The sequence below is a fragment of the Eptatretus burgeri genome, chromosome 12, assembly GCF_056783735.1.
Source record: "Eptatretus burgeri isolate ZD-2024b chromosome 12, Ebu_testis_v1, whole genome shotgun sequence".
In the NCBI taxonomy this organism is placed as follows: domain Eukaryota; kingdom Metazoa; phylum Chordata; class Myxini; order Myxiniformes; family Myxinidae; genus Eptatretus; species Eptatretus burgeri.
In genome coordinates this window covers 67,446,183-67,470,189 of record NC_140972.1, presented here as the reverse complement: position 1 = coordinate 67,470,189, position 24,007 = coordinate 67,446,183, and the positions used below count along the sequence as shown (strand labels likewise).

The following is a 24,007-nucleotide window of genomic DNA, read 5'->3' as shown; positions in this document are numbered from 1 at the left end:
TCGCGAAGAAGATCAGATTGTAAAAACATCAAAATTAAGATGACAGTTGGAAGCACGAGCAGAACAAGGAGGAAGATACCTGGAACAACCACCACATGGCATGATGAATCACTGCTTTAACAAAAAAAAAAAAAAAAAAAACATTTAAAACTTGAGAGTTCATAAAACATGATAAAATCATGTTAAAATCAGTTATTAATGACAGTTTAAATATTTGAATGACAGTTTGGACACGTCTACAAGATAAAATGTTCATCACTTAATATTGTTACGGTTGTGGGGTAGATGGAGGAATTTCATAGCAAAGTTACGATTGTATAGAGTTGCTTGGTCTGTGGACGTGGAGGAGACATCTCGATGTAAACCAAGTAGGGAAACTGTGAGCTTCAGCGTTACTTGTCACCACACAGTGGGTGGTGCTTTGTTCATTTGATCAGGATTCAGGAAAATTTCCCCCAGGATGTAATTTCCCCCTTGTGACCTTTTCCGACGTTTTTGCAATTACAAGTCAGCAATGAAAGAATTGCGTTTTTACAACAACAACAACCATAATAAACATGCTGCACGTCCAAACAGGTGAGAAGCCCCACCATCCCGGATCCGTACCAGCAAATCAAGCCCCCAGGCTTATGATGGGTGAGCGTGACGTGAAGGCGGTGGTGGGGGCATGATCAAAGAGCAGACAAGAGTAGTGAGAGGACATGGTTGGTGAGAAATGTGGCAGGGACAGAGGATCTTGCTTTGCTCCCCTCTCAACACAATGAAACGGAAACGCAATTCTCGTGTCATGCTGTAAATTTGCCCGCATGCTGGAAAAGGCGCTCGTCATTGACTGTTTGACTGAGTCGTGAAGTGTGTGCATTTGATGAGAGACGAAGTACGTGCCTCGTGGTCTGATCACAGGGCCTCAAGGATCGCCTCGTTGTGTGGTTGAGGAAGGTGGACGATCGTTGTGAGCGAAGCTCGTGTAAGAGCAACATTCAGCAGATTAGTTCACGAGAAGAAGCCGAATGCCGGTTGGTGAGCCCTGGCGTTGAATACCGCCTCATAAATTACCTCATGCATGCTTCCTGCCCAGAGAGCAGCTTAGTGCCATTTTGTGTGCATCTTCCCACGCAGGACGAAGCGGCTCGACCCCAAAGTTCAATAAAGACCATCTCTGGACAAACTAAGTGCCAGAAGAAAGGGAGGATTTTCATTTCTTTCATTTCCCCCTTGTCTGAATTACAATCCTTGTGTAGAGGCGCCTCGACTTTGGGCTTTAATTGACCTCACAATTTATGATTACATTTTGAATTATTACCCTTGCAAATATTTGATCTATTTTCATTAAATCCCCATGTTTACTTTAAGTTGCTGGTGTCTGTGTATCTGTCGTGGGTTCAAGTAAAACCCCTTGCGCTGTGCTTCCGTCTGCTCCGTCAGGTGAGGTCAGGTCAGGTATGAGAGTACGCGCCGGAGCAGTGCCCGCTGTATCCACTTTCCGCCAGGACTCCAGGGGCCTCAGTCTGGCCATCCCCCAGGCAGATGCCTGACCTATCCACATCTCCTTGAGATGCTGATCAACCTGCTGCAACCACAAGGCACATGGTCAGCCCATTGAACCCCTTCATTCATGAGGCTCCTTCGCTGAGAGAATCTGGTGAGCAGAATCAGCATCAGGAAAACGAGCCACATGTCCATACAGCCGCAGCTGACCATCACGGACTATGCAGGTGACAAATCTCATATGAATCTCTTTCAGCAACTGCTCGTTGGACACAAAGTCCGACCAGTGATAGCCAAGGATTCTCCAAAGAGACCTGGCACCAAAGGAATTAGGTCTCCATCTCCGATCCTTGGTCAGAGTCCAAGTCTCACATCCATAGAGCAAGACTGGAAGCAACAAGGACCTGAAGACTCAAACTTTCGTCCTCCTGCACAGGTACCGGCAGCACCACACCCATGACGCAGAGAATCCACGACTCCCCAGGCCCGACCCAGACATCTATTAACCACTGGTTCACATCCAGCAGAGACAGGAATATCACGACGGTGAGGATGTTGAGGTCACGGAGAGATTCATTTACCTTGGCAAACAAATCGACAAAATAGCAGCATCTAAAATGTCATTGAAAGCCTGGATCATAGTTTGGACCCAGGAAACCCATAATCCAAGTGGTTGTGATGACTCATTCAGCACCTTGAGGACCCCCAAAAGGATCTCCAGAGTATCCGCAAAGATGACTACATCATCTGTGAAATCAAGGTCAGAGATCTTGACATTCCCAAATGACGCACCGCAGCTTGATCTCTCCGACATCCTTCCCCAGAATCCAGTCCAGACAAGTGCTGAGAAGTGTGGGGGCCAGTACACACCCCTGACAAACTCCAGCAACAACTGGAAATAAGTCGGAGATGGTATCACCACATCTCACAGCACTCTCAGTTCCAGAGAATAGTTCAGACATCAGATTGATCAGTTATGGTGGCACCCCACGAAGACCAAGAATCCACCAGCCGGCATCCCATTTCACTGAATCAAACACTTTGCAGAGATCAACATTGGCTGAAACTCTCATCTGCGTTTGGTGAGGATACGAAGGGCAAGGATACAGTCAATCGTTGACCTCTTTGGTGGAAAGCCTGGCTGCTCTAGGGCGCTGGTGCTCAAGCAGATGGTGGAGAACCCCATCAAGAATTATCCGAGCAAAGACCTTGCTCGGCACTGAGATCAGCATCCCACTCGGTAGTTGTTGCAGTCCTGGCTATCATCCTTCCCTTTCCAGAGAGGGACAATGAGGCCCCTCTTCCAGTCAGTTGGGATGATGCCTGTGTTCCAGGCAGAGCACAGAACTGCATGCATCGACACGAGTACAGCATTTAAACCAGCCTTGAGAAGTTCAGCATGGACGCCACAGATCCCAGGAGCATTGGCCCATTTCAACCGGTTCACCTCAGCCTGCGTTCCCACTAACAAAAGTGGATCACAGTTGAATGGAAGGTCAGCAATTGGGATAGTAACACCCCTGACCTCCAACTCAACAGCTGTTGGATCAGCCAGGTACAGCCGCTCAAAGTAACCGGCCCAGCGGCCCTTCACTTCGGACTCCTCTGTCACAAGCCCTCCAGCCTCCACTCTAACTGCAGTACACCAAGGGATGGGCTTGGAGGAAGGCAATGAGAAAATTCCCCTGTAAGCAGCATGAGAATTACTTGACCACATGCGATGCTCTACCACCTCACAGATTCCTTGCATATCTGCCGCCTTGTCCACCCTCAGCGCATGTGCAGTTTTACTCCCTGAACACCTCAACTCTGCCGTTAAGTCTGGCAATGTGACTCTGGTCAATGGTATCCAGTGTCCCATGAGAGACAAAATTCTTCTTTGCCCTACGGTGAGTTCCAAGACATCCACCGGCAAATCAAGGATGGTGGTCTTGAAGGCACTCCACAACTCTTCAGGATTCCCCAAATCACACAGACCCCCAAATCCCTACTCAACCTGTTCGCAAACTCCTCAGCTGCCCTCTCATCCCTGAGCTTGCCAACATCCAGCCATGGGTGGGATGGTGCCATTCTCGCAGATTTAAGCTGCAACCTCAGTTGCGACCACAAGCATGTGGTCGGTATTGAGGAACTGAGCACTCTGGTACACCTTTCAGTTCTTGATCATCCTCCATCGACCATCGAGCACATGGTCAATCTCTTTTGCCACCCCACCAGCATTGGAATACCAAGTCCAGCGATGAGCCTGTGCACGCTGAAACCATGAACCAGCCACCTTAAGTCCATGACTTCTTGCAAAGTCAAGGAACTTAATGCTATTATGGTTGACAGTTCAAGACCCATGGGGATCAACACACGTCTCATAACCATCCCTATCAACTCCAGGCGATGCTTTGAACCCCCCCCCCCCCCCACACACACACACAAAATGAGAGAAGTATCTCGCCTGGGCCACTGATCAACCACAGACTTGAGTGCGGCATAGAATGCATCCTTCACGGTGAGAGCACTCGCCTCAGTCGGAGCAAATAGAGACCAGATAAATGACACCCAAGGAGCGACGCATCCTTGGTCTCATAATACGCTTGTTGATCAGTGTTACCTCTATTACCATTAAAATCAGCAAAGCTACAGCAACTCCTTGGGCATGGTAACCAGAGCAACCAGACCAATTGTAGGTGTAACCACCTGCCATGATCTCGCCACTATCCATTCTCCGAACCTCAGAGAGTGCTGCAATACTGTTGTTCAAATGCATGAGCTCATATGATAACAGACAGGTGATCATCCTCTGTTTGGGATAGGACATTCCAGGCACCCACCCGAAGGGACCGCCTCAGGTTAACCAAGGAGACCACCATCTGGTGGACAACACCTCAGCACCACCCCGACACACATTACCGCAATATAACCCATGAAGGTTACCCCGTGGTTTTCCTATTATCAAAGAGTGGGGGTCCCAAAGGATTTGCCCCAATCCCATCATCCGGTGAGCTGCCCGGTGGATTGCAGCTGCACAAGATGTCCTCCTGTTGCAAGCCGGGCTTCAGTGGCGAGAACGACCGCCAGGTGGGGGAAGTTACGTCGTCTCCCACCAGACTCCCGGAATTGGAGGCCGTCGCTCACGGATAATTCCGTGAGGTAGCAGGTCGCTTAACCGCCCGTGGACACTAATATCTCAACCGCGTAGCGTAGGGTCTTTTTGTCTAGAACCAATTTACCTAATTAACCACGCTGTGTCGTCTACCGGGGAACCACACCCTCGGTATGCCTTGCCCGAACCTGATCACTCTACCAACTACGGTAGAGTACCAACTACCAACTCCGGATCGGATGCAGCCGAGCGGAACTACCAAGGATATACCGGCTATAATGAACAGATTATCGGGGATAAAGACCCGGCCAAACTCAGATCCGAACCATGCTGGACCAATGAAGGAAAAGACAAAAATGAACTGAACATTTCTGCAATAATTTATTTACAATCAACTTACAAAAGGAGGACACAGAGAAGACTTACGTGGGAATAAAACACGCAAGATTTACAACGATCAAATAAAAACACTTGTGCAATTCTACTTAAAGACGGCGCCACACACTCAGACGAAAATAAACCCAGACGTATGGCCAAGGACCTTTTGCAGCCAGAGGGAGGTGAGCTGAGATCACAGTTCTTTCGGGTACCTGAACGTTGGAGGGAAGGGATGCTCCGTGGTGCGGCACCTGCCAATGGTCGTGCAGCTCGGTCCACAGCCGCCCGCGTGGAGACCGTGTCTGCGAAGGAGCCCGGGTCGAGTAGAGCGGAGTCCAAGGTGGGGATCAGGGCTGCAGACAGGACCCTACGAGAGACCCGGTCAAGGTAGGGTCGAGGTCTTCCCAGCTCTCTCACACGCGAAACGAACGACCCCCAAAGAGTGCAACCACTCCATGACCTTCCTCCTTTCTCCTTTCTTTCGGTATCAGCCAACGAACTGTCTCACTCCAACGCTCCGCTCAAGACGACTCACTTTCCAGCTCACTCTCAAGACGACTTACTTTCCAGCTCACTCTCAAGGACGACTCACTTTCCAGCTCAGCAAACAACTCTGAATGAATGGTGTCACAATTTATAGATCTCCCTTAGCGAAGAGGGGCCTTGGTGAAGCCGACGTCACTGTTCGCCCTGATTGGATGGGGCTTCCATGAGGCCGTCCTTTCTGGGCAGGGTTTCGGCCATACCGGGAAGCCCGCCCACTCCGCGTGTCCGGACTCGCCAAAAAGATACGACACAGAGATTCTGCCTCGATAAGTGAGTCGACGGTTCGGCGAGTAGGCGAACACGTGCTTGTTCAGCCCATGTGAGAGCAGCAAGTGAGCTGAAGGTGCAAGCAGGCAGAGGGTACCTTGGGTCGTCGTGGATGGGATATAATGATTTATTAATCCAACTAAAAAATCATTGCAACGCACCCCAATGTCTTCCCACTACACACAAGGAGGGGTTCTATCTGCACATATACTTAATGGAATAACTGACTTCGGGACAACTGCATGTTTGTATGCATATGGTTCCGAGAACCGTAACAATATATATATATATATAATTTTAAATTTTTATTGCAACAAGCAGATACCTGTCTAAGATGGGTATGGGGGACAGGACGGATCACAATACTCGGTTACGGTAGTTTCTTTGGATGTTTTGCACTGCATTCAACAGCTCAGTTCATATTGGTGGCATGTCTGGGTGCCCACGGTTGCGTTTGAGACTGGTCGCTTTGGAGTGTTGGCCTTGACACATTGTGCCGGATGAGTAACCCGAACGATTTGACATATTCATCGTTTCTATATTACCTCCATCAACAGATTAACAACATGGCATAAAAGTCGTGAATGCCGAGTTGAAAAAAACGCCCTAAACTCATGGACTTAGTTAATTAAAACATGTCGTCAAGGACCCGGCCATCGGTTTTCCGCCGAACGCTACTAATTGTGACGTCATCGATTCCCTCTTAGAAAATTCTATCTATATTCGATTTTTAAAATCTGCTATCACCTGCGTAAATACATGGAACATATAGTGTGAAGATTTCGGAAGTATGAACAGAATCTGTTTGGAGAAAAGTGTGTTAGAAGTTCCAGGCTTATGCCCATTATATTATTATTGTGATGTCTACATTTTTGACTGCCACCGACCTAACTCTATATTTTCTCGAAGCCAAGGAACCTAACCCCCTTATTCCATGGGAAATTGGTTTAACTATTGTGGTTTTGAATATCATGGTAATTTTCCACAAACGTAACCCCGTGATATTTAATAGTTTACTGCAGTCAGACCACATGTGTGCGCTATTCGCTGACCACGCATATTCATGGGCCATAAAGTGTGACCTGCTTCGACATTCGCGCTTCAGGTATTCGTGGTTTATTATTATTATTTTTAACACTTCAGGACTGGTCTCCTTTAACCACTTGGGGAATTGGAAATCTGCCAACATCACAGCATGACATTAAAATGATGCAAAAACAGATCATCTTAACTACAGCCTAATTCGCTTACTGCACTTCCAATCATCAGCAAGGTCATGGAATCCATCATCACAGTTGACATAAAATCATTCCTTTTCTCCAACAGCCTCATCTCACATCATCACTTCCGATTCAGACCAGGTCATTCTACCTTGGACATGCTGCTTCTACTCTCCCAACAATGGTGGAGGTCCTCAATATCAGACATGAGATCAGAGCCATTTCTCTGGACATATCTGGAGCTTTTGATACAGTCTGGCATCTAGCCTTGCTCTCCAAACTCTCTGCGTATGTGATCCAAGTCCAACTTCACTCTTGAATTACTGACTTCCTCCACTCGCGTGGACAACATGTGGCTCTCAAAGGAACCCTTTCATCTCCTCTTCCTGTCAAGGCTGGACTACCCCGAGGCAGTGTTTGAGGCCCCCAAATTATTCCTAATCTTCATCAATGATCTCACTGACTAGAAAATCCTCTTCATCTCTATGCTGATGACTCCAATATCTGCCGTGACATCCCTCATCCTTCTGACAGACAGGCAGCAGCCTCTTCCCTCTCCTCAGACCTCGACAAAAATCACAAACTGGTCAAACACAATTTTGCTGATGTATCCATATTGTCCAACCTTTGCGTTTTCCCTAACCCATCATCATTACCTGCATCCCTTGTTTGTCCATCTCTGACTACTTTCTCCCTCCACCATGCTGTTGGTGCTTCCCCTTTCTCCTGCTGTTCCCTTTGTTATGTTGTGTCCTGATTTGTTCTGTTATCGCTCTTCCACGAGCCGAAACCATGTAATTAAAAATAAATAAATAAAAAAGTCCGACATTGAGGCATTTTTCAGGAACATATCCGCCGCGAATAGCGGGGTCCAAAAGTACTGCAAAACTGGAGGTTATTGGAAGTAATAAGAAGGCAATGCGTGTTCTAGTGTTTAAGTATATAATTCAATTGAAATAAAATAATGACAGTAAAACTCATAAACAAATTCATTCCGGAATTTACCGCTGTCAATTGATTTACCACCATCCATTACACCACCCGATCTAACATTAGTTATTCGTGCCTGTTACATGTGTACTTTATGATGTCCTTAAAAACAGTAAGTTTCCTGTTTGGAATGGTTTTCAATTTTGTTTGATTGCTATGCAGGCAGAGTTAAAAAAAAAAAAAAAAAAAAACCCTCACTCCTCTGCACATATGCGATCGGGCCGAATTTGGAGACAAAGTACCGTAAAATGGCAGGTTTGTTTTTCAATTCAAGTTCAATATACAGCATAACATTCAATTTAAATAAGGTGTTCCTCGATCATAAATTGACGTTTGTAGACAGACGGACAGATATGAAACAATTGCTTAACCCTGCTTTTCGTTTCGCGTGCGAGGAGTAAAAATACAAAAATTAAATTGTGGTCTGTGCAAGTCCCCAAAGGGCATGATCATCAGTACCGTATTTTGAGGTGGATAAACCGCACCTTTTGATCAGCAAAAAGTGGTAAAAGTTGGGGGTGCGGTTAATACATGGGTATAGAAAAAAAATTCAATCGGTCTGAAAAACGATCAATGCTGAATTCAATTACATTCCAAAAGAACACTTTTGGAGTAGTCGGAACTGCTGTTAAGTTCAATTCTGTCGTTAAAATTTTTAAATTTGGTTCGGGTTAAGAGTTTGCACAGCATTTTATTAATCGTGTGTGGAAATCAAATAAGTCATGCTCGGAAACGTCCAGAGATGCCGGAGTTTAGGTGTGTGACGTATATAGAGCCTGGAGGAGGAGGAGGAGAAGGAGAAGGAGAAGGAGAAGGAGAAGGAGAAGGAGAAGGAGAAGGAGAAGGAGAAGGAGGAGAAGGAGAAGGAGAAGGAGAAGGAGAAGGAGAAGGAGAAGGAGGAGAAGGAGAAGGAGAAGAAGAACAACAACAACAACAACAACAACAACAACAACAACAACAACAACAACAACACCTGATCTCACATCAAAAGAAGAATTATTCACAACAGCTGGAGTCCAATAACGGAGCAATCACCTCAAATAAGCTTGTGTGGCAAGCTTCTCTCGTATGTCATGTTCAAGAGGAAGACAATGTCTAAAGACAAGTTTCCAGCCAGTGTCATTGTTCATGCACAGAAGGGGTGGATAGACGAGGGACTTGGCGTGGTGACATGCATCATTTTCGCCATGAACATCTGGTGCAGGTAGAATTAATCCACCAAGTTTGTTCAGTTGTTCCTTATGTGCTGATGCTATGCTAGCAAATGCTGGATAACAGGGTGTGGTTTAAAACTAGGAACAACCAATCAATCCCGAGTGATATTCTATACGAGAGCAGGAAATTTATTTAAAAGGAAGAAGAGGAATCTCACAAGAGCGAGGAGCCACGTGGGTGAAGTTTTAAGAAGTACCAGTGCTGCTCGGTTATTTTGGTTTCCGTTGGTTCTCTTCATTCTACCTGGTTCTCTTCGTTTTCTCTCGTTTCCATCAGCTGCTCCTAACTTGGTTCCCATGGATTACTCGCATCAACCAGACAAACTTTCTTACTTTGCAAGCCTTTGTATTCGACAGCTGTATCTCGCTGGAACCACCACAGACGAACTTTCCGATTTCACAGACTTGGTATTTTCATCAGTTGAAAATCAACATTTTATGACATGGTTCCCACCAGGATTTCCCACCCAAATTCCGAGGAGCATTGGCCACGTGCATCTTGGTTGAACTTTCACCATTACTCACATCACTACATTGGCTGAGCATCATGTTGACTGGGAGACTGTCGGCGATCATCGGGAGGATGAGAAAGGTCCACCTTCCGGTGATCTGCGGCTGGATCGTCAAGGTGTGCGAGGAGATACCGTCGGATATGATCAAGCGAGTATTTCTGAAATGCTGCACCTCCAACAACATGGATGGCACAGAGGACGACATTTGGGGGGGGGGAGGATGAGGCTGCAAATGATGGTGAAAGCGACGTGGACTTGCTCGACTCTGATTCGGACAAGGAGTTATGTGCGGTATTCGGGAAGTTAAGCATGTTCAAGGATTTTTTTGGGTTAAGCTGAAAAGCTTCATCAAACCCAAACGGGCTTTTTCAGGGCCACAAATACACAATAAATATGCATGATACCAGTATGAATCCCTTTTCTTGGAACAACAACAAAAAAAATCCTCTTTAAAATATTAAAAAAATAAGAAAGAAAAAAACAAAACTTCTTGGTAGCCTCTCGTCTCTCTTCAACTTCTTGAAAATGAGAATAAGACTGTTAGATGAAATTGAGCGGACTTGGGAGGAAGCAAGTTGATACCTCCGTCACTTTGTTCCGCACAAAGTTAATGTACAAACGTATTTAGATCGAGATCAGAAGATTAAATGATCAACATACTCATTTCTTTTCAGGGTTAAAAACAGGGATGCAGTTAATACACCAGAAAATACAGTACTCACAATTACGACGAATAGGCTGTCGGAATGGTGGGCCTTTCGAGAATGAGAGTGCACCAAAAATGTACTGGAAGCTTGAAACATAGAACAGTGTCGTGTTTTCAAATGTTCTGATGCTATCACCCAGATGCATTTGAGTGGAGTTGCTAACATTGTTTGAATCCATGCTCTGATTGCTGCAGACACTGCGGACAGCAGGGGAAGACAATGTCATTGTTAACAGGGCATCAAAAATGACTGCATAATCCGGTAAACACTTTTCATCTCAACTTTGCCAGTTTAGATGATGAAAGGTGCTTCGATTTTGTTTTGCCTTGATGTGCACTTCTGTTCAACCCTTGTGATCTTTTTTTTTTTTTACTTTTACAAGGGGCAGTCAACAAGTCACCTTAAAATGGCGATATAAATTTGAGAATGTAATGTGTGTAGTTGTAGGCAACATGTTATATTGTTGAAGATTCGGCGGCACTTAACAGCACCGCCATCTCAGGGGTTATAACGCCGGCTAGTTCGTCACAGGTCTCTGGTCACGCACATCAGATCACGATACCAAAGTACACATGGGCCGTACCAGTTGGGGAGATAGGCCCCGGCTACAGACTGGGTTTGATCAGAGACCGAGCGAAGTCTGCCAGTCCGTAGCCCGTTTGGTTTTAAATACGAATCGAGCGATTGTTCCTCAGCACGGCACAAATAAATTCAAGGCGGCAACCTTCGTATGAATCAGCCAGATTTATTGGGGACACATCGGGGAACACGACACAAGCAAAGCATTCACGACAATGTTATAATTCATCTATAACCCGCTCTTATCTTGGGAGCTCCAGATACGGGTTTCAAAGGGAGCCCAAGCAAAATAAACCTTAGGCCTGGACAACATGCATACAAGACACGGAGTACTTGGTGGTGTCTCATGGACGAGAGGAAAAGTGTCGAAGGCACAAATGCGGCTCGTGAGAAGCCAATGTCAACGAATTTGAGCGCCCAGCTTGAGCATGCAGCGGGGCAAGATGGCGCTCGTACTCCTATCGGCACTGCTCGCGCATGCCGCGTGGCAAGATGGCGGTGATGACGTCTTTTTGTCGGCACAGCTCATGCACCAGCCTCGGCGCATCCAACCCCTGTAAGGTCGATGGCACAGGAGAGTAAGATCTATGATGTGTTCCAGCTGGTTTCTCACAAGGTCCAGCATGCGAATCCAGGACTGGCCTGTACACCAGACCAGGCCAAATCTGGGTGTTGGGCTCCGCAGGCGGATCGACGGGATGAAAAGACGTGGTCCAGCCAGGCAGGGAGAAAGGACAATCAGAGGCCCCGTGGCTGGCCTCAGGATGAACCTGGGGATGACCTGCACGCTGGATCCATCGCCAAGGAGGAACAGCTCGTCGAGTCACTCCTCATAAAGCAGATCGCAGACTGACAAAGCAGTTCCTTCCTTGCCTTTCAGGGCGGGCCTCTCGGAACACCCCTGGGGACCCGTGATTGGTCCATCGTTTGAGTTTGCAGCAGCTCTCCGCCAATGGGTTGCTGACACGTCCTGTTGACTGACTGTTTGGGCGCTGGGTGGGGGCTCGTTAGAAGGGGGGAAGGAAAAAAAGAAGGCGCCTCTCGGTACACCACCACTGTATGAACACTGGATAGCCTGCTACACCTTCCGATACACATGTAACGTCCGATTACCAAACAACCTGGCTAAACATGCATTTAAGGGGGGATCTGGGCTAATCACATATTTAAATATAAGGGTATGTTCTTTTGAACATATGAGTCCCCTAGGACCACCAGGTGACGCCATGAATAGATACACAGCGGTAGATGCTGCCGCTAGGCGAGTAGATGTCTAGCAGCGTCATCATGGTTGGCGTCTCGCAATATAATATATTAGCACGATTAAAAATACCGTTTTTTCCTCACATCTTCATGTCTGTCAAAAACCAGTGTCAAGGTGCACAACTACAGTTCATAACCTATCCATTGAGGTGTTTTTCGCCCCCCCCCCCACCGCTTTCCCGTTTTCACGCCACTGTCCACACAAAATTCATCAATCAATTCTATACAGAGTCCGGCAGACTCAATAACCCACTAAGGGCCCATTTCCACAACAATATATCTCTGGGTAAGAGTCATGTTTTGCCTATTTTCGATCTGGCAACATTGAGTGTATGGCGTCAGTGGAGCAGTTCCAAGATGGCGGCTCCCTTATAAGCATGCACCAGGGAGGAGAAACGTTCTGTCATGGGAAGTGAGGGTGTGAAACCCAGTGAAATCCATCGCAGAATGAAAATGCAATATGGTGGTGCATGTTTATCACTGCAGCAGGTGTACGACTGGGACAGGAATTTTAAAAGTGGAGTGTTCAGTGTGGCAGATGCTGCTCGCTCAGGCTGGCCTCACACAGCCGACTCACGAGAAATGGTTGCAGGAGGTGTCTCCATAGAGAAATTAACGGACTCGGATCAGGGGTGTAGGGAGAGACCCCCCCCCCCCAGTGTTCCTCCAAATTATGAGTTATTAAATTTTATTTCCAACACGCGACATGGCCAGCCAAGACGAGCTGAGCCAGGTGGGTAGTGAGGGAGATGTAAATGTAGAGTTAGTAGAATCTACGGCCCAGGACGGAACCACCGTGCAGGAACTTTTCCCACAACCGAACCCAGGGTCCGTAATGGGCATAGTGGAAGAGGCGGCGCAAGAGCGCCCACTCCGTCAAATTTCCTCCCCGATTTCTGCCGGTTCCGCAAACCATCATGGCGGAACGGCTTCGTCAGGGCAGGTGACAGCGCAGCGGTTTATGGAGTTCATGAAAAAGTTCGAACAAAAGTTGGACGAGAATATGCAAACATGGGATGCGTTTTTCAAACGGATGAGGACGAACACGCTAACACAGCAGGGTGAAATGCAGAGCATGGGGTTGAGCCTGCAGGCAGGCACGAAGGAGGTGAGTGACGAAACACAGACAATGGAGCGCAAGATGGTGACACCACGTGGCAGTACGATCAAACCAACGAGGGGGAGTGTGGAATGTGTCGGTCCCGCGATTGAGACGGGTAAGGTCGGGACAACGAGTGACTTGTTCATTTATGAAGAGACTGAAACGTGTAGGGTGAGACACGAGGGGATGACGGAGGAAACAAAAGAGGTGACGGAGAAATTAAACGAGGTAGAGGTGACGACGACAAACGCGGATAATAAAAGAAACAAGCCGGGAGGTGGCGATGGGTCGCCGAGCATGGAAACTCTAAGATATAGAGCAAAATGGATGTCATATTGCGGATGGGAATCAACTTAAGATTATGCATATCAAATCTCATCCAGTTACATCTGATAACTAATCGGTATCCATTTGAATGAAAAGTACCGAAAATGCGGTTTGAAATCGGAAATCTCCAAAGTTTGAGGGGGTGCTGTGAAATCTTTGAACAAAGATCTAAATCGAAAATCCGGCTCGATGGTTTGTGCACAATGTATTCCAGACGTTTAGTGTGAATTTTCATGACCATCCGACCATAACCCGAGGAGGAGTAGCATTTGGCGCGAAGACACCTCCAGCTCTCGCATATTATCAATTTTTGCACGATTGACCTTTGACCCCTGACCTAAGCGAAATCGGTCAATATGTCCAGGGCAAAGTTGTAGTACTCATTGAGTACCATGAACCTGCAAAGTTTCATTCGTATCGATGCACTCACCTGGTCGCTAGGGGGCCTTCAATTTTCGTCAATTTTCGCGCATACTCGAATTGTAGGGGGCGCTGCGGGTAAAGTATTCTATATATCACAAAAACCTGAATATATTTGATTGAGCATCACCTGTAGATCATTCGTGCCAAATTTCATAACCCTACGTGGGATAATGGCTTTCAGAATTGATTTCGCGTGAACGGTACCGATTTTGAAGGTTTTTCGGTTGTTGCTTGGGAACCAAAGCGTCCCCAGCAACCATCACAATTTCCAAAGCACTAGGTCATAAGATGTACCTACCACCCGAGTTTGGTCAAAATCCGCCCACGTTTACTACCAATTATGCTGATGACAAACGAACAAACATCCAAACAAACAGACAGAATTACTGACAATAAGGGTCATCTATTTTGGCGACCCAATAAAAGGAGAAACAAAAAAAACACGAGGAGACGACGAAGGAAATAAAAGTATTGCCGACGCGAGAGATAGACAGAGTCGAGAATGAATTAAATAAAACGAATTTAAAAACAGACAGAAACGCAGGAAGTAAAGAAATTAAAAGAGACAGCAGAAATAGAAACGGAGACGCGGGAGATGGAATAGGTAGACGAGGAACAACAGGAAGCTAAAAATGAACACACACACGTAGAGGCAGGGAGGGACAATAGGGTTGAGCTGGGGAAATGTTTTGTGACCCGGTGCGAGCAGGATAGCCTCCTCCAGGAACGAGGGGAGACACTATGCCCCCTTGAAGCGGATCACGACCGGTGAGTTCGGTCGCACCGTGCGAGGTTGAGGGGATGAGTGCTGTTAATGGGTGCACGCGCAGCTTGGGGGGTAAAGAGACCCCGGGACCCCTTGTGGTAGCGCGAATCCCCAGCGTGATTGTCCCGGTGTGCGTGGAGCGAGCGTGTTGAAACGTGCGCGTAGTGCAAGTGTCATGGCGTGCGTGGGTAAAATGGCAAGCGTGAGTGCATGCGGGGAGTTGAAACGTGGACGGTTTCAGACGGAAGATGGGTGTGGAAAGCCTTTTGCGCCGTGTAGAGTTGATTTTGTTACCACGCCGGGTTCACACGACGGCGTGTGCGAGGTCCGTGGCACACTTCGCGCACGGCCCGCACGCATGCGCCTTCGCGATCTGTCCAGAAATGTTCCACGTCGGACACAAGCCGGCCACGTGGACGGTTAAAATGTAGGCGGGTGTCGGGGGAATTCGGCAAACGGGGGTTCCCATGTGCGCGCGGGCACGTGCCCAGGGCATCACGTGCTGCATACTGCGTGTTCTGTTCGCGGAGCGGGTTTCCGGGACGGTACGCGCGTGCCAGCCTGCGCAGCAAACTGCGCAGGCTCAGCGCGTGGGTGACGTCATCAACCTGGACCTCGCGGCACGAGTGCCGAGGAAATGGCGCACGTCATCCCGCGTAGGGAATTCCCCGCGAGCAAGCACTGTGTGGAAGGTGCAGAGTGACGTCATGGCTGCACGTATCGCCCATTGGAAGGGACGTGGCATCGCCCAGAAGGACGAACGGGCGTGCTGTAAACCGCCACCATGGCGTTGCAGGAAAAAAAATCCTCGCTTCAAGTATACGGCCCTGCAGGATGCGGTGGACATCCTGTGATTATTTGGGCATAGGAGCACTAGCTAGTGGGATGGGTTAGTTTAGTTAGACCGGCTTCATGGGGACATGGGTTGTTTCTCATGAGCCCATGGAATGGGTTAGTTCGAGGGATTTAGAATAGATTTAGAATGGATGTTGGGATTTTTGGAGACGGTGACAGACATGGAATGTGTAGTGGGGACGTAGCTTAGCTACGTAGAGTTAAATGGAACGTGCACTAGACTAAAGGATGATGAGGGACCACAAGTTAGTTAGGGGAATTCAGTGAGGAGAATGGCAGTGTGGAGTGATGTGACTTGAAAAGAGAAAAAATGTACTTGATGAATGGGTGATGGCCAGCGGGCCCAAGTGTGAATGGAGCGAATGTGCAATGCATGGTGCGATGAATGATTGGGGGAGGAGTGATTCCCACCCAAGGGACCTCGGGGTCAGTTTAATGTTAGTTAGGGGGTTAGTCAAATTTACCAAAAAGGGGGTCGTTTTGTTGGTGTTGAGAGAAGGCACGAAACCCATTTGGAGGGGTGCAGGAGTTCATGGACCGGCTGGGAGTGTGGCTGTTGAAAGGTGAGTAGCGATTAGAGGGCACCCCAGGCACCGGATGAGTCGGCCAGAGTAGGCCAAGGGTCCACGGGACCGGGATAGTGTAGTGGGCATGGGCGTCCCTAGGAAAGGGACCAAAAGCGCCAAAATGCCACGTGGGCATCGAAGAGGGGCAATGCTGGGAAAGGCAACCCCCCGCGTTCATAGGGAACTGCTAGGCTCGGAGACAGCCCCAGGGCCCGGGGGTGACGTAGTTATAGTTTGGCAGAGGGGGAATCCCTGCCAGTTGAGCCACGCTGCCCAGCCACGAAATTGTGCGAGGGCACGAGTGAAAATTTGAGGGCGAGGCCCAAATTTATAATGGACACCAACGCAGGCAACGGGAATCATGGTTTTTAGAACCGATAGTTTAAAGTGACAGGCGTTTTGGAAAGCCCCAGGGTAGATTAAGGTTTAATAAAAGGTAGGATAGTTATGAGATGTACCCCTTCACACTATCCATCCCTTCGCTCTGGGTAGGCCACTGGACTCACTGTGGAGAAGACTGATAAATTATGTGGGAAGTCATTCTGAGGCTTCGTTGGGTTTCAAGACAGGACGCTAGTTTCTTCCCTATTCCCCTCCAAAAAATGGAACGTAGGGGTTGGGAATAGAATGACATGATAGGTTAGCCGGACAAGGACGATAAAGGGGGTTAGGGAGACGAATTATAAGGAAAAATAATAAAAGAGCTCACCTGCATGTTTGTCGTAGCGCCGGCAATATAGTTAAGTTGTCTGAATGAGTCTGTGTGAGATTGTTTAGTTAGTTACGCAGCGCAGGGTTTTTTTTGGAACATGTATAAAGAAATGTCGCACTCAAGGATCCGTAGGTAAAACGTACTCGGGGAAAAACTTACACATGCTGGTCACACTAAAATTTGACAACTCGGGACGAGTCTGTAAAAAGGGGAGGGGGTAGTGTTACGAATTTGGAAAGCTATCGCACTCAACATCCAGGTCCTTCAGATCAGTTATATCAGTAAGTACGTGATTTATAGATAGCTCCCTCCCCGAGTCTAATGGGTAATTAAATGTTCCTGCGCTGTGAAGTTATTTTAATAGTCAGGTTTGCTTTCCGTTTATTTTTCCACCACCGACCTCACCGCATCGCCCTCGCCTCGCTTCCTTCACCTCGCTCTGGCCGACGTCAGGGGTGGGCGGAGCCCTGCAGAGACATGTTGCTCAGCTTCCTGTGCCAGGGGCGGGTGCAAGTGATGTCACCACGCCATCTGGCCAATCGGAGAGTTTGCCGTCCATTTTGGCCAATGGGAGGGATGATGAGGGCGCATGAGCAGAAGGTCGTCCGGGTGGAGAGGGCGGAGTTGCGAGAAGGCGCAGAAATCATGTATAATACCCCCCTCAAAGCGGGGGGTATAATAATAGGCGCGGTCTGCACGCGTTCTGTTCTGGGTCTGGCGCGGTCGTCGTTCCCCTGTCGTTCTGGTTCTGGCAAGAGGTGCGCGCTGTGGTCGCTCTGGTCCTGGCAAGGTGGTTGTGCACAAGTTCCGGAGGGAGCCAGCCAGCCAAGAGGAAAGGAGGGCGCTCCCATTGTAGTCATCTCCTCCATCGCCTCCTCTTCCACGCGATCGCGAGCCTGGGTGATCACTTCGGTTCACCTCGGCCGGCTGCGGTTGCGCGCGAGTCCCCGGCGACCGGAGCTCTTGGAAGGCGGGATCGTCCAGCCACGCGTTCGCGGACAGGTAGCCAGCCATCCTGGTCCTCAGCTCCCCTGTCCTCTGAGCTGAAGGCTGAATAAAGGCTCTAGCCACAACTTTTCGTGTGTGTGTGTGTGTGTGTGTGTGTGTGTGTGTGTGTGTGTGTGTGTGTGTGTGTGTGTGTGTGTGTGTGTGTCAGTGGGCTTGTCTGTAAGTAGCAAACTGCATAAATGTTCACCTTACATTTCTTTTAATCGGTAAAACTCCGCTCTTACGTGCTCCCCCAATTCCACCCCCCCACCCATTATTGTTGAATAAATGACCCAATTATTAAGTGTTTTCAGCTCGTTCGTGTCCATTACTGCATTGGTTGAGCATGTCGCGTGCTGAGGAAATTAGCAGGCCATTGTGCCGCAGTAACGGAATAATCGGACCGACGGAACTTGGCGATTAAAACCGCTCGGCATCGCACATGGAACGAGCTCGCAAAGCGGCTCGGTTTCGTAAGGGTTCCGTCGAGGGTGTGAAGACTCTGTAGATCGCCACATGGTCTCGAGGTATTTTGAGATTTGGCAAATAGCCCTGTACCACGTGGTGGAAACGACCCTTCACGGTTCAAAAGGCACCCGTACTCTTCGGACTTTTCCGAAACAGTACGATCTGAATTCCGGGAGATCGGTTGAGCCGACTCTACTGCTCCATCTGGTGGTCATGCTCGCGGCCGACGTCCCGGCCCCGTAACAATATCAGCATGTTATTTGCCAAATAAACAATGGAGAAAAAGTACCATCGTCTGTGATGAACTGTGTAAATTACATTCAAAACATTATGTAATGCCAACAGACAGGAATCCAGAATTAAAAGCATGTATCGCAGAGGATGAGGAAACTGCAGGGAAAATGCAGCAGATGGTTTCTTCCTCCAAGTCATGGTGGTGCATTGTCAAGTTATCTGGTATATGCTCCCCCTTTATCCCATTCCTCACCTCAAATGGCTGCAGTACAGACTCTGCACAAGATCAGGCAGAATGTCTAAACTTTGTCCTTGCCTCCAAATCCCAGGTCCCCAATTTATGCTGACATTCCATTTAACAATATTGACTGGACTGTGTCCCCTCCACATAGAAGTCAGCAAACATCACTCCCATCTACAAGAACGATGCAAAAATATACCCTACCAACGATAGCTTCCTTCCCCTTACAAACAAAGCCATATAATCTATCATCGTTTATGATGTATTGTCAGGTCAGGTCAGGCCAGATCAGATCTGTGACTTGCTACAGGTACCACGTAAACCTGTCTGAACCCGTTTCATGGTCGCGTTGTCGGCGACTAAACTATCTCCCCCACCAGATTTCCGGGTGAGAAGGGTGTATGGACATGGATACCCAGCAGGAGAATAAACAAAACTTGTCAAAGGGCGGAAGAACTCCTTGTGAGCCAAGGGTCATCAATATCTGGTGACCAACTGTCTGTGGATGTCCTCCTGCAGTTGGGTTACTTTTGATGAGGAGATTGGTGGCAGGATTTGCAATCCAGCCCCCGGAAAACACTTCTTTCCGCAAAACACATATTTAATGCAAAGAAAACTGAAAATCCACTCAGTGGGAGAGCCTCCTGTACAGGTGTCCTTCGCAGGGCAGCTTGCTGAATGACGGGTCTGGGGCAAAGCTTTCAGGACCCTCATTATTTGATGATGGGAGGAAAAGCATGGGGTAGCTTTCCTGGGTCGGATTGCAGTGTTATGTGTCGGGGTGCTACTGAGGTGTCAGCATAATCACCTCAGAGGATGATCAGTTGTCTCTGCTATTACCTGAGCTCCAGCGTTTGAACATCAATATTGCAGCACTCTCTGAGGTTCAGACCGGATCGTGGTAAGATAATGGTGGGTGGTTACACCTACTACCGATCGGGTCGTTCTGATGGTTACCGTGTCCAGGGTGTTGCTCTGGCTACGTCCAATAAGCTGACTGCCATGAAAATTGAGGTAACACCGGTTAATGAGCTTATATTAAGACTGAAGATTTGTCACTCCTTGGGTGTCATTTCCCTGGTCTCTGAATATGTTCCGACTGAGGCGAGTAATCTCACTGTAAAGGAGGCATTCTATGCCATGCTCAAGTCTGTGGTTGGTTCATCAGTGCACCAGGCAAGATACTCTTCTGATCTTGGGGGATTTCATTACATCGACTAGCATTTACAGGGATGGTTATGAGACATGTGTTGGCTCCATATGGTCTGGAGCTGTGAACCAAAATATCACCAAGTTCCTTGACTTTGAAAGAAGTTATGGACCGAGGCTGGCTGGTTCATAATTTCAGCAACCACAAGCTCGTCGCTGGACTTGGTACGCCAATGCTGGTGGTGTGGCAAAGAGATCGAACATGTGCACGCTGGAGGATGATTCAGAACTGCAAAGTTCACTGGAGTGCTCAGTTCCTCAATCCCAACCACAGGCTTCTTGTAGCAACTCGGAAGTTGAAACTTAAATCCAGGAGAATGGTACCATGGTAGCCGAGGCTGGATATTGACAAGCTCAAGGAGGAGAGGACAGCTGAGCTGTTTGCAAACGGGCTGAGTGGGGATTTGGGGGGGGGGGTGTTCTGGGTATTTTGGAAAGTCCTGAAGAATTGTGGAGTGCCTTCAAGATTGCCATCCTTGATGTTGCTGGTAGATGTCTTGAAAACCATCAAAGGGTAAAGAACTTTGGCACCCAAGGGACACTGGATACCATTAACCAGTCACAGGGTCAGGTTTGATGGCAGAGCTGAGCTGTTCAGGGAGTTGAGGCATAAAACTGCATGTGCAATTAGGGCAGACAAGGAGGCTGATGTGTGAGGAATCTGTAAAGGGGTAGAGCATCACCTCCAGTGAAGCTATTCTTGTCTTACAGAGGAAGTTGTGCATTGCGTTCCTCCAAGCCATTCCCTCGTACTGCAGTTATAGCGGAGGGTGGTGAGCTCTCAACAGAGGAGTCTGCAGTGAAGGTCCGCTGAGCCGGTTATTTTGAGCTGCTGTACCAGGCTGACACAATAGTTGTTGACTTGGTTGTCAGGGGTAGAACTGTCCCTATCATTGACCCTCCAATCAACTGTGAACTACGTTCATTTGTTGAAACAGGCTGTGGTGAACCAGTTGAAAGGAGGGAGAGCTCCTGGGATCTGTGGCATCAAGGCTGGTGGTAAAATGCTGTATTCATGTCGTTGCATGCAGTTCAGTGCTCCGTTTGAGAAACAGGGATCAAACCCAACTGATTGGAAGAGGGGCCTCATTGTCCCTCTGGAAAGGGAAGGGTGATCGCCAGGACTGCAACAACTTCCAAAGCATGACGTTGCTCTCAGTGCTGGGCAAGGTCTATGCTCGAATAACTATTGATTGGGTTCGCCACCATTTGCTTAGGCACCAGCACCCAGAACAGTCGGGATGTACACCAAAGAGGTCAACGATTGACTATCATTGCTCTTTGGGTCCTCACCGAACACAGACAAGCGTTTCGGCAAGGGCTGCTCACAGCCTCAGTTGATATCCGCAAAGCGTTTGATTCAATGAATCGGGATGCCCTGTGGAAGATCCTCAGTCTTCGCGGGATGCCACCAAAATTCGATTACTTAGTCTACAAGCCCCTTGTCCATAGCCAAACAGAGTAATGCACTCTGCTTTGGGCTGGTGCTCCAGCATTCAGTGTCTGATTGGGTGGATGAGGGAAAGACAATGAATATAGTATATCTAGAGTTTAAGGCATTTGATAAGGTACCACATCAGAGGTTGTTCGCCAAAGTGAGGGCTTGTGGAGCGGCTGGTCAGGTAGCTAATTGGATTGCAAACTGGCTTAGTGGTCGGAAGAAAAGAGTGGCTGTGAGTGGGAGGATGTGTTGCTGGGAGGATGTGAGTAGCGGGGTACCTCAGGGATCAGTACTCGGACCATTACTCTTCGTTATTTACATCAACGATTCGGATTATGGGGTAAAGAGTAAGCTTTCTAAATTTGCAGATGACGCAAAGCTTGGAGGTGAGGTGGATAGTAGAGGGGGTGGTGATCAGATGCAGGAAAGTATTGATACTTGTATAGCTTGAACAAAAGATTGGCAGATGCAATCTAACCTGAACAAGTGTAAAGTGTTGGGGATGGGAAAGAACAATGAAAATAGAGATTACAGGATGTAAGGGGTAATTTTGGAGCGTGTCACACAAGAGAAGGATCTGTGGGTGGTAATAGATACGGGAGGAAAGCAGGCAGCACAGTGCCAGGCAGCTATAGGTAAAGCAAATAGGCTTTTAGGTTGTATTCGGAGGGGGATCAATTATAAATCAAAAGAGGTGATGTTAACATTGTACAGGAATTTAGTAGGGGCCACATCTAGAATATTGTGTGCGGTTTTGGTCACCATAGTTCCGGAAGGACATAGATGCCATAGAGGGGGTTCAGCGCAGGGCAACTAGATTGATTCCGGGCCTAGCTTGACTATTAGTAGTGGCTGAAGGAGACAAAGCTTTCTTTATACACTAGAAAAAAGCAGTTGCGAGGAGATATGATAGAAATGTTTAAGATAATGAAAGGTATCGATAAAATAAGTGCAGATTAATTATTCAACAGAGTAGACAGTGATAGAACCAGGAGCCATTGCTTGAGAGTAAAGAAGAGGAGAATTAAGACGGTAGCAAGGCAGGGGACTTTCATCCAGAGAGAAGTTAATGCATGGAATGGTCTCCCTGGAAAGGTAGTGGCAGCAGAAACAGTAGACAAGTTTAAATTAGAATTAGATAGGTACCTGGAAGGGATGTTGATATGACTTTTAGGTAGTTTGAGCATTGATGAGTGATTGTGTGCATGTGTACGGAGTGCTGTTGGTGGGGATCTTGTCAAAGGGGGTTGTGTGGTTGATGTGTGTTTTCAACCAAGGCAATGCCCCCTCCCCTGAGGGGAAGAAAAGGAAGAAAAAAAACAAAAAACAAACAAACAATTTTTTTTTAATTAATTACATTTTTTTGCATTTTCTGTTTTGGATCTTGTGTAGATGGGTTGGTGTGGTGATCACGCAGGCATGATGGGCTGAATGGCCTCCATCTGTGTTGGATTTCCTTGTTATTTCTTTTGTGGAATGTAAAACTCTCAAAATTCTTGACATATCCCATGAACACGCAACATCTGTTGCTCTCATCGCTGGCAGGTTGGTGGACTCTGTGCTTTCTATCTTGTATTCTACAATATTGCTCCCTCTGCTATCTGTCCTCTGTTCTTCCCCAGAACTGCAGGACGCACATGCTCTTCTCGTACTTCTGCAACCGGTCCAGAAGGCATCAGCCCACGTGTCCGAAAAACCTGCTCCTCTGCTCTTGCTCACCCTCTCTCTGTTCCATTCACCCTTTCATTTGCTCAAGGTCATCTGCCATCTGCTTGGAAATCAGCAAACATTACCACTCTGCATAAAAAGGTGCAAAAACAGACCAATCAGCCTTCTCCAAATCATCAGCAAGGTTATGGAATCAATCATTGCTTCAGACAGTAAATCCTTCTTCTTCTCCAATGGCTTGATTTCCCATCATCAATTTGGATTCAGACGAGGTCACTCGACCATGTATACACTGTTTCTGCTCTCCCAACAATGGATGGAGGTCCTCCATGTCAGACAAGAAATCAGAGCCATCTCCCGAGACATATCGTGCGCCTTTGATACGGTCTGGCACCCTGCCCTGCTCAGCAAACTCTTTTTCTATGGTATCCAAGGACATCTCCACTCATGGCTCGCAGACTTCCTCTCCTGTCACAGCCAATGTATGGCTCTGAATAGAGTTCTCTCATCCCCTCTTCTTGTCCAGGCTGGAGTTCCTCAAGGCAGAGTTCTGGGCCCTGTTCTTTTTCTGGTTTTCATCAATGATCCCTCTGACTCTCTGGAAAATCCTCTTTATCTCTTTGCTGAAGACTCCACCCTCTGCCGTACCATCTGTCGGATCTCTGATCAGCAAGCAGCAGCCTCTTCACTCTCTGCAGATCTGGATAAAATCACAAGCTGGTCCAACACGTGGAACATGTCGGCCTTCAA

General features: G+C 47.8%; 1 protein-coding gene across 13 annotated transcripts in view; it reads right to left on the bottom strand.

The window, feature by feature from the left end:
- The window catches only part of ATP13A3 (ATPase 13A3), a 245,618-nt gene that overhangs the window by 61,675 nt on the left and 159,936 nt on the right, over window positions 1–24,007 (bottom strand). For 8 of the 13 annotated variants that reach the window (XR_015049868.1, XM_085848381.1, XM_085848386.1 and 5 more), the window contains 2 exons: window positions 10,432–10,613; window positions 1–79 (listed from right to left, as the gene is read on the bottom strand). The exon at window positions 1–79 is cut by the window's left edge and continues 10 nt beyond it. Coding sequence is in view for 10 of the 13 variants with exons in the window: in XM_085848381.1 (XP_085704507.1) it covers window positions 1–79; window positions 10,432–10,613 (261 nt within the window). In the remaining 3 variants the exon portion in view is untranslated. Of the gene's footprint in view, window positions 112–10,431; window positions 10,614–22,742; window positions 22,882–24,007 lie in introns of those variants that run through there. The other 5 variants (XR_015049869.1, XM_085848387.1, XR_015049870.1 and 2 more) reach the window with 3 other exon arrangements.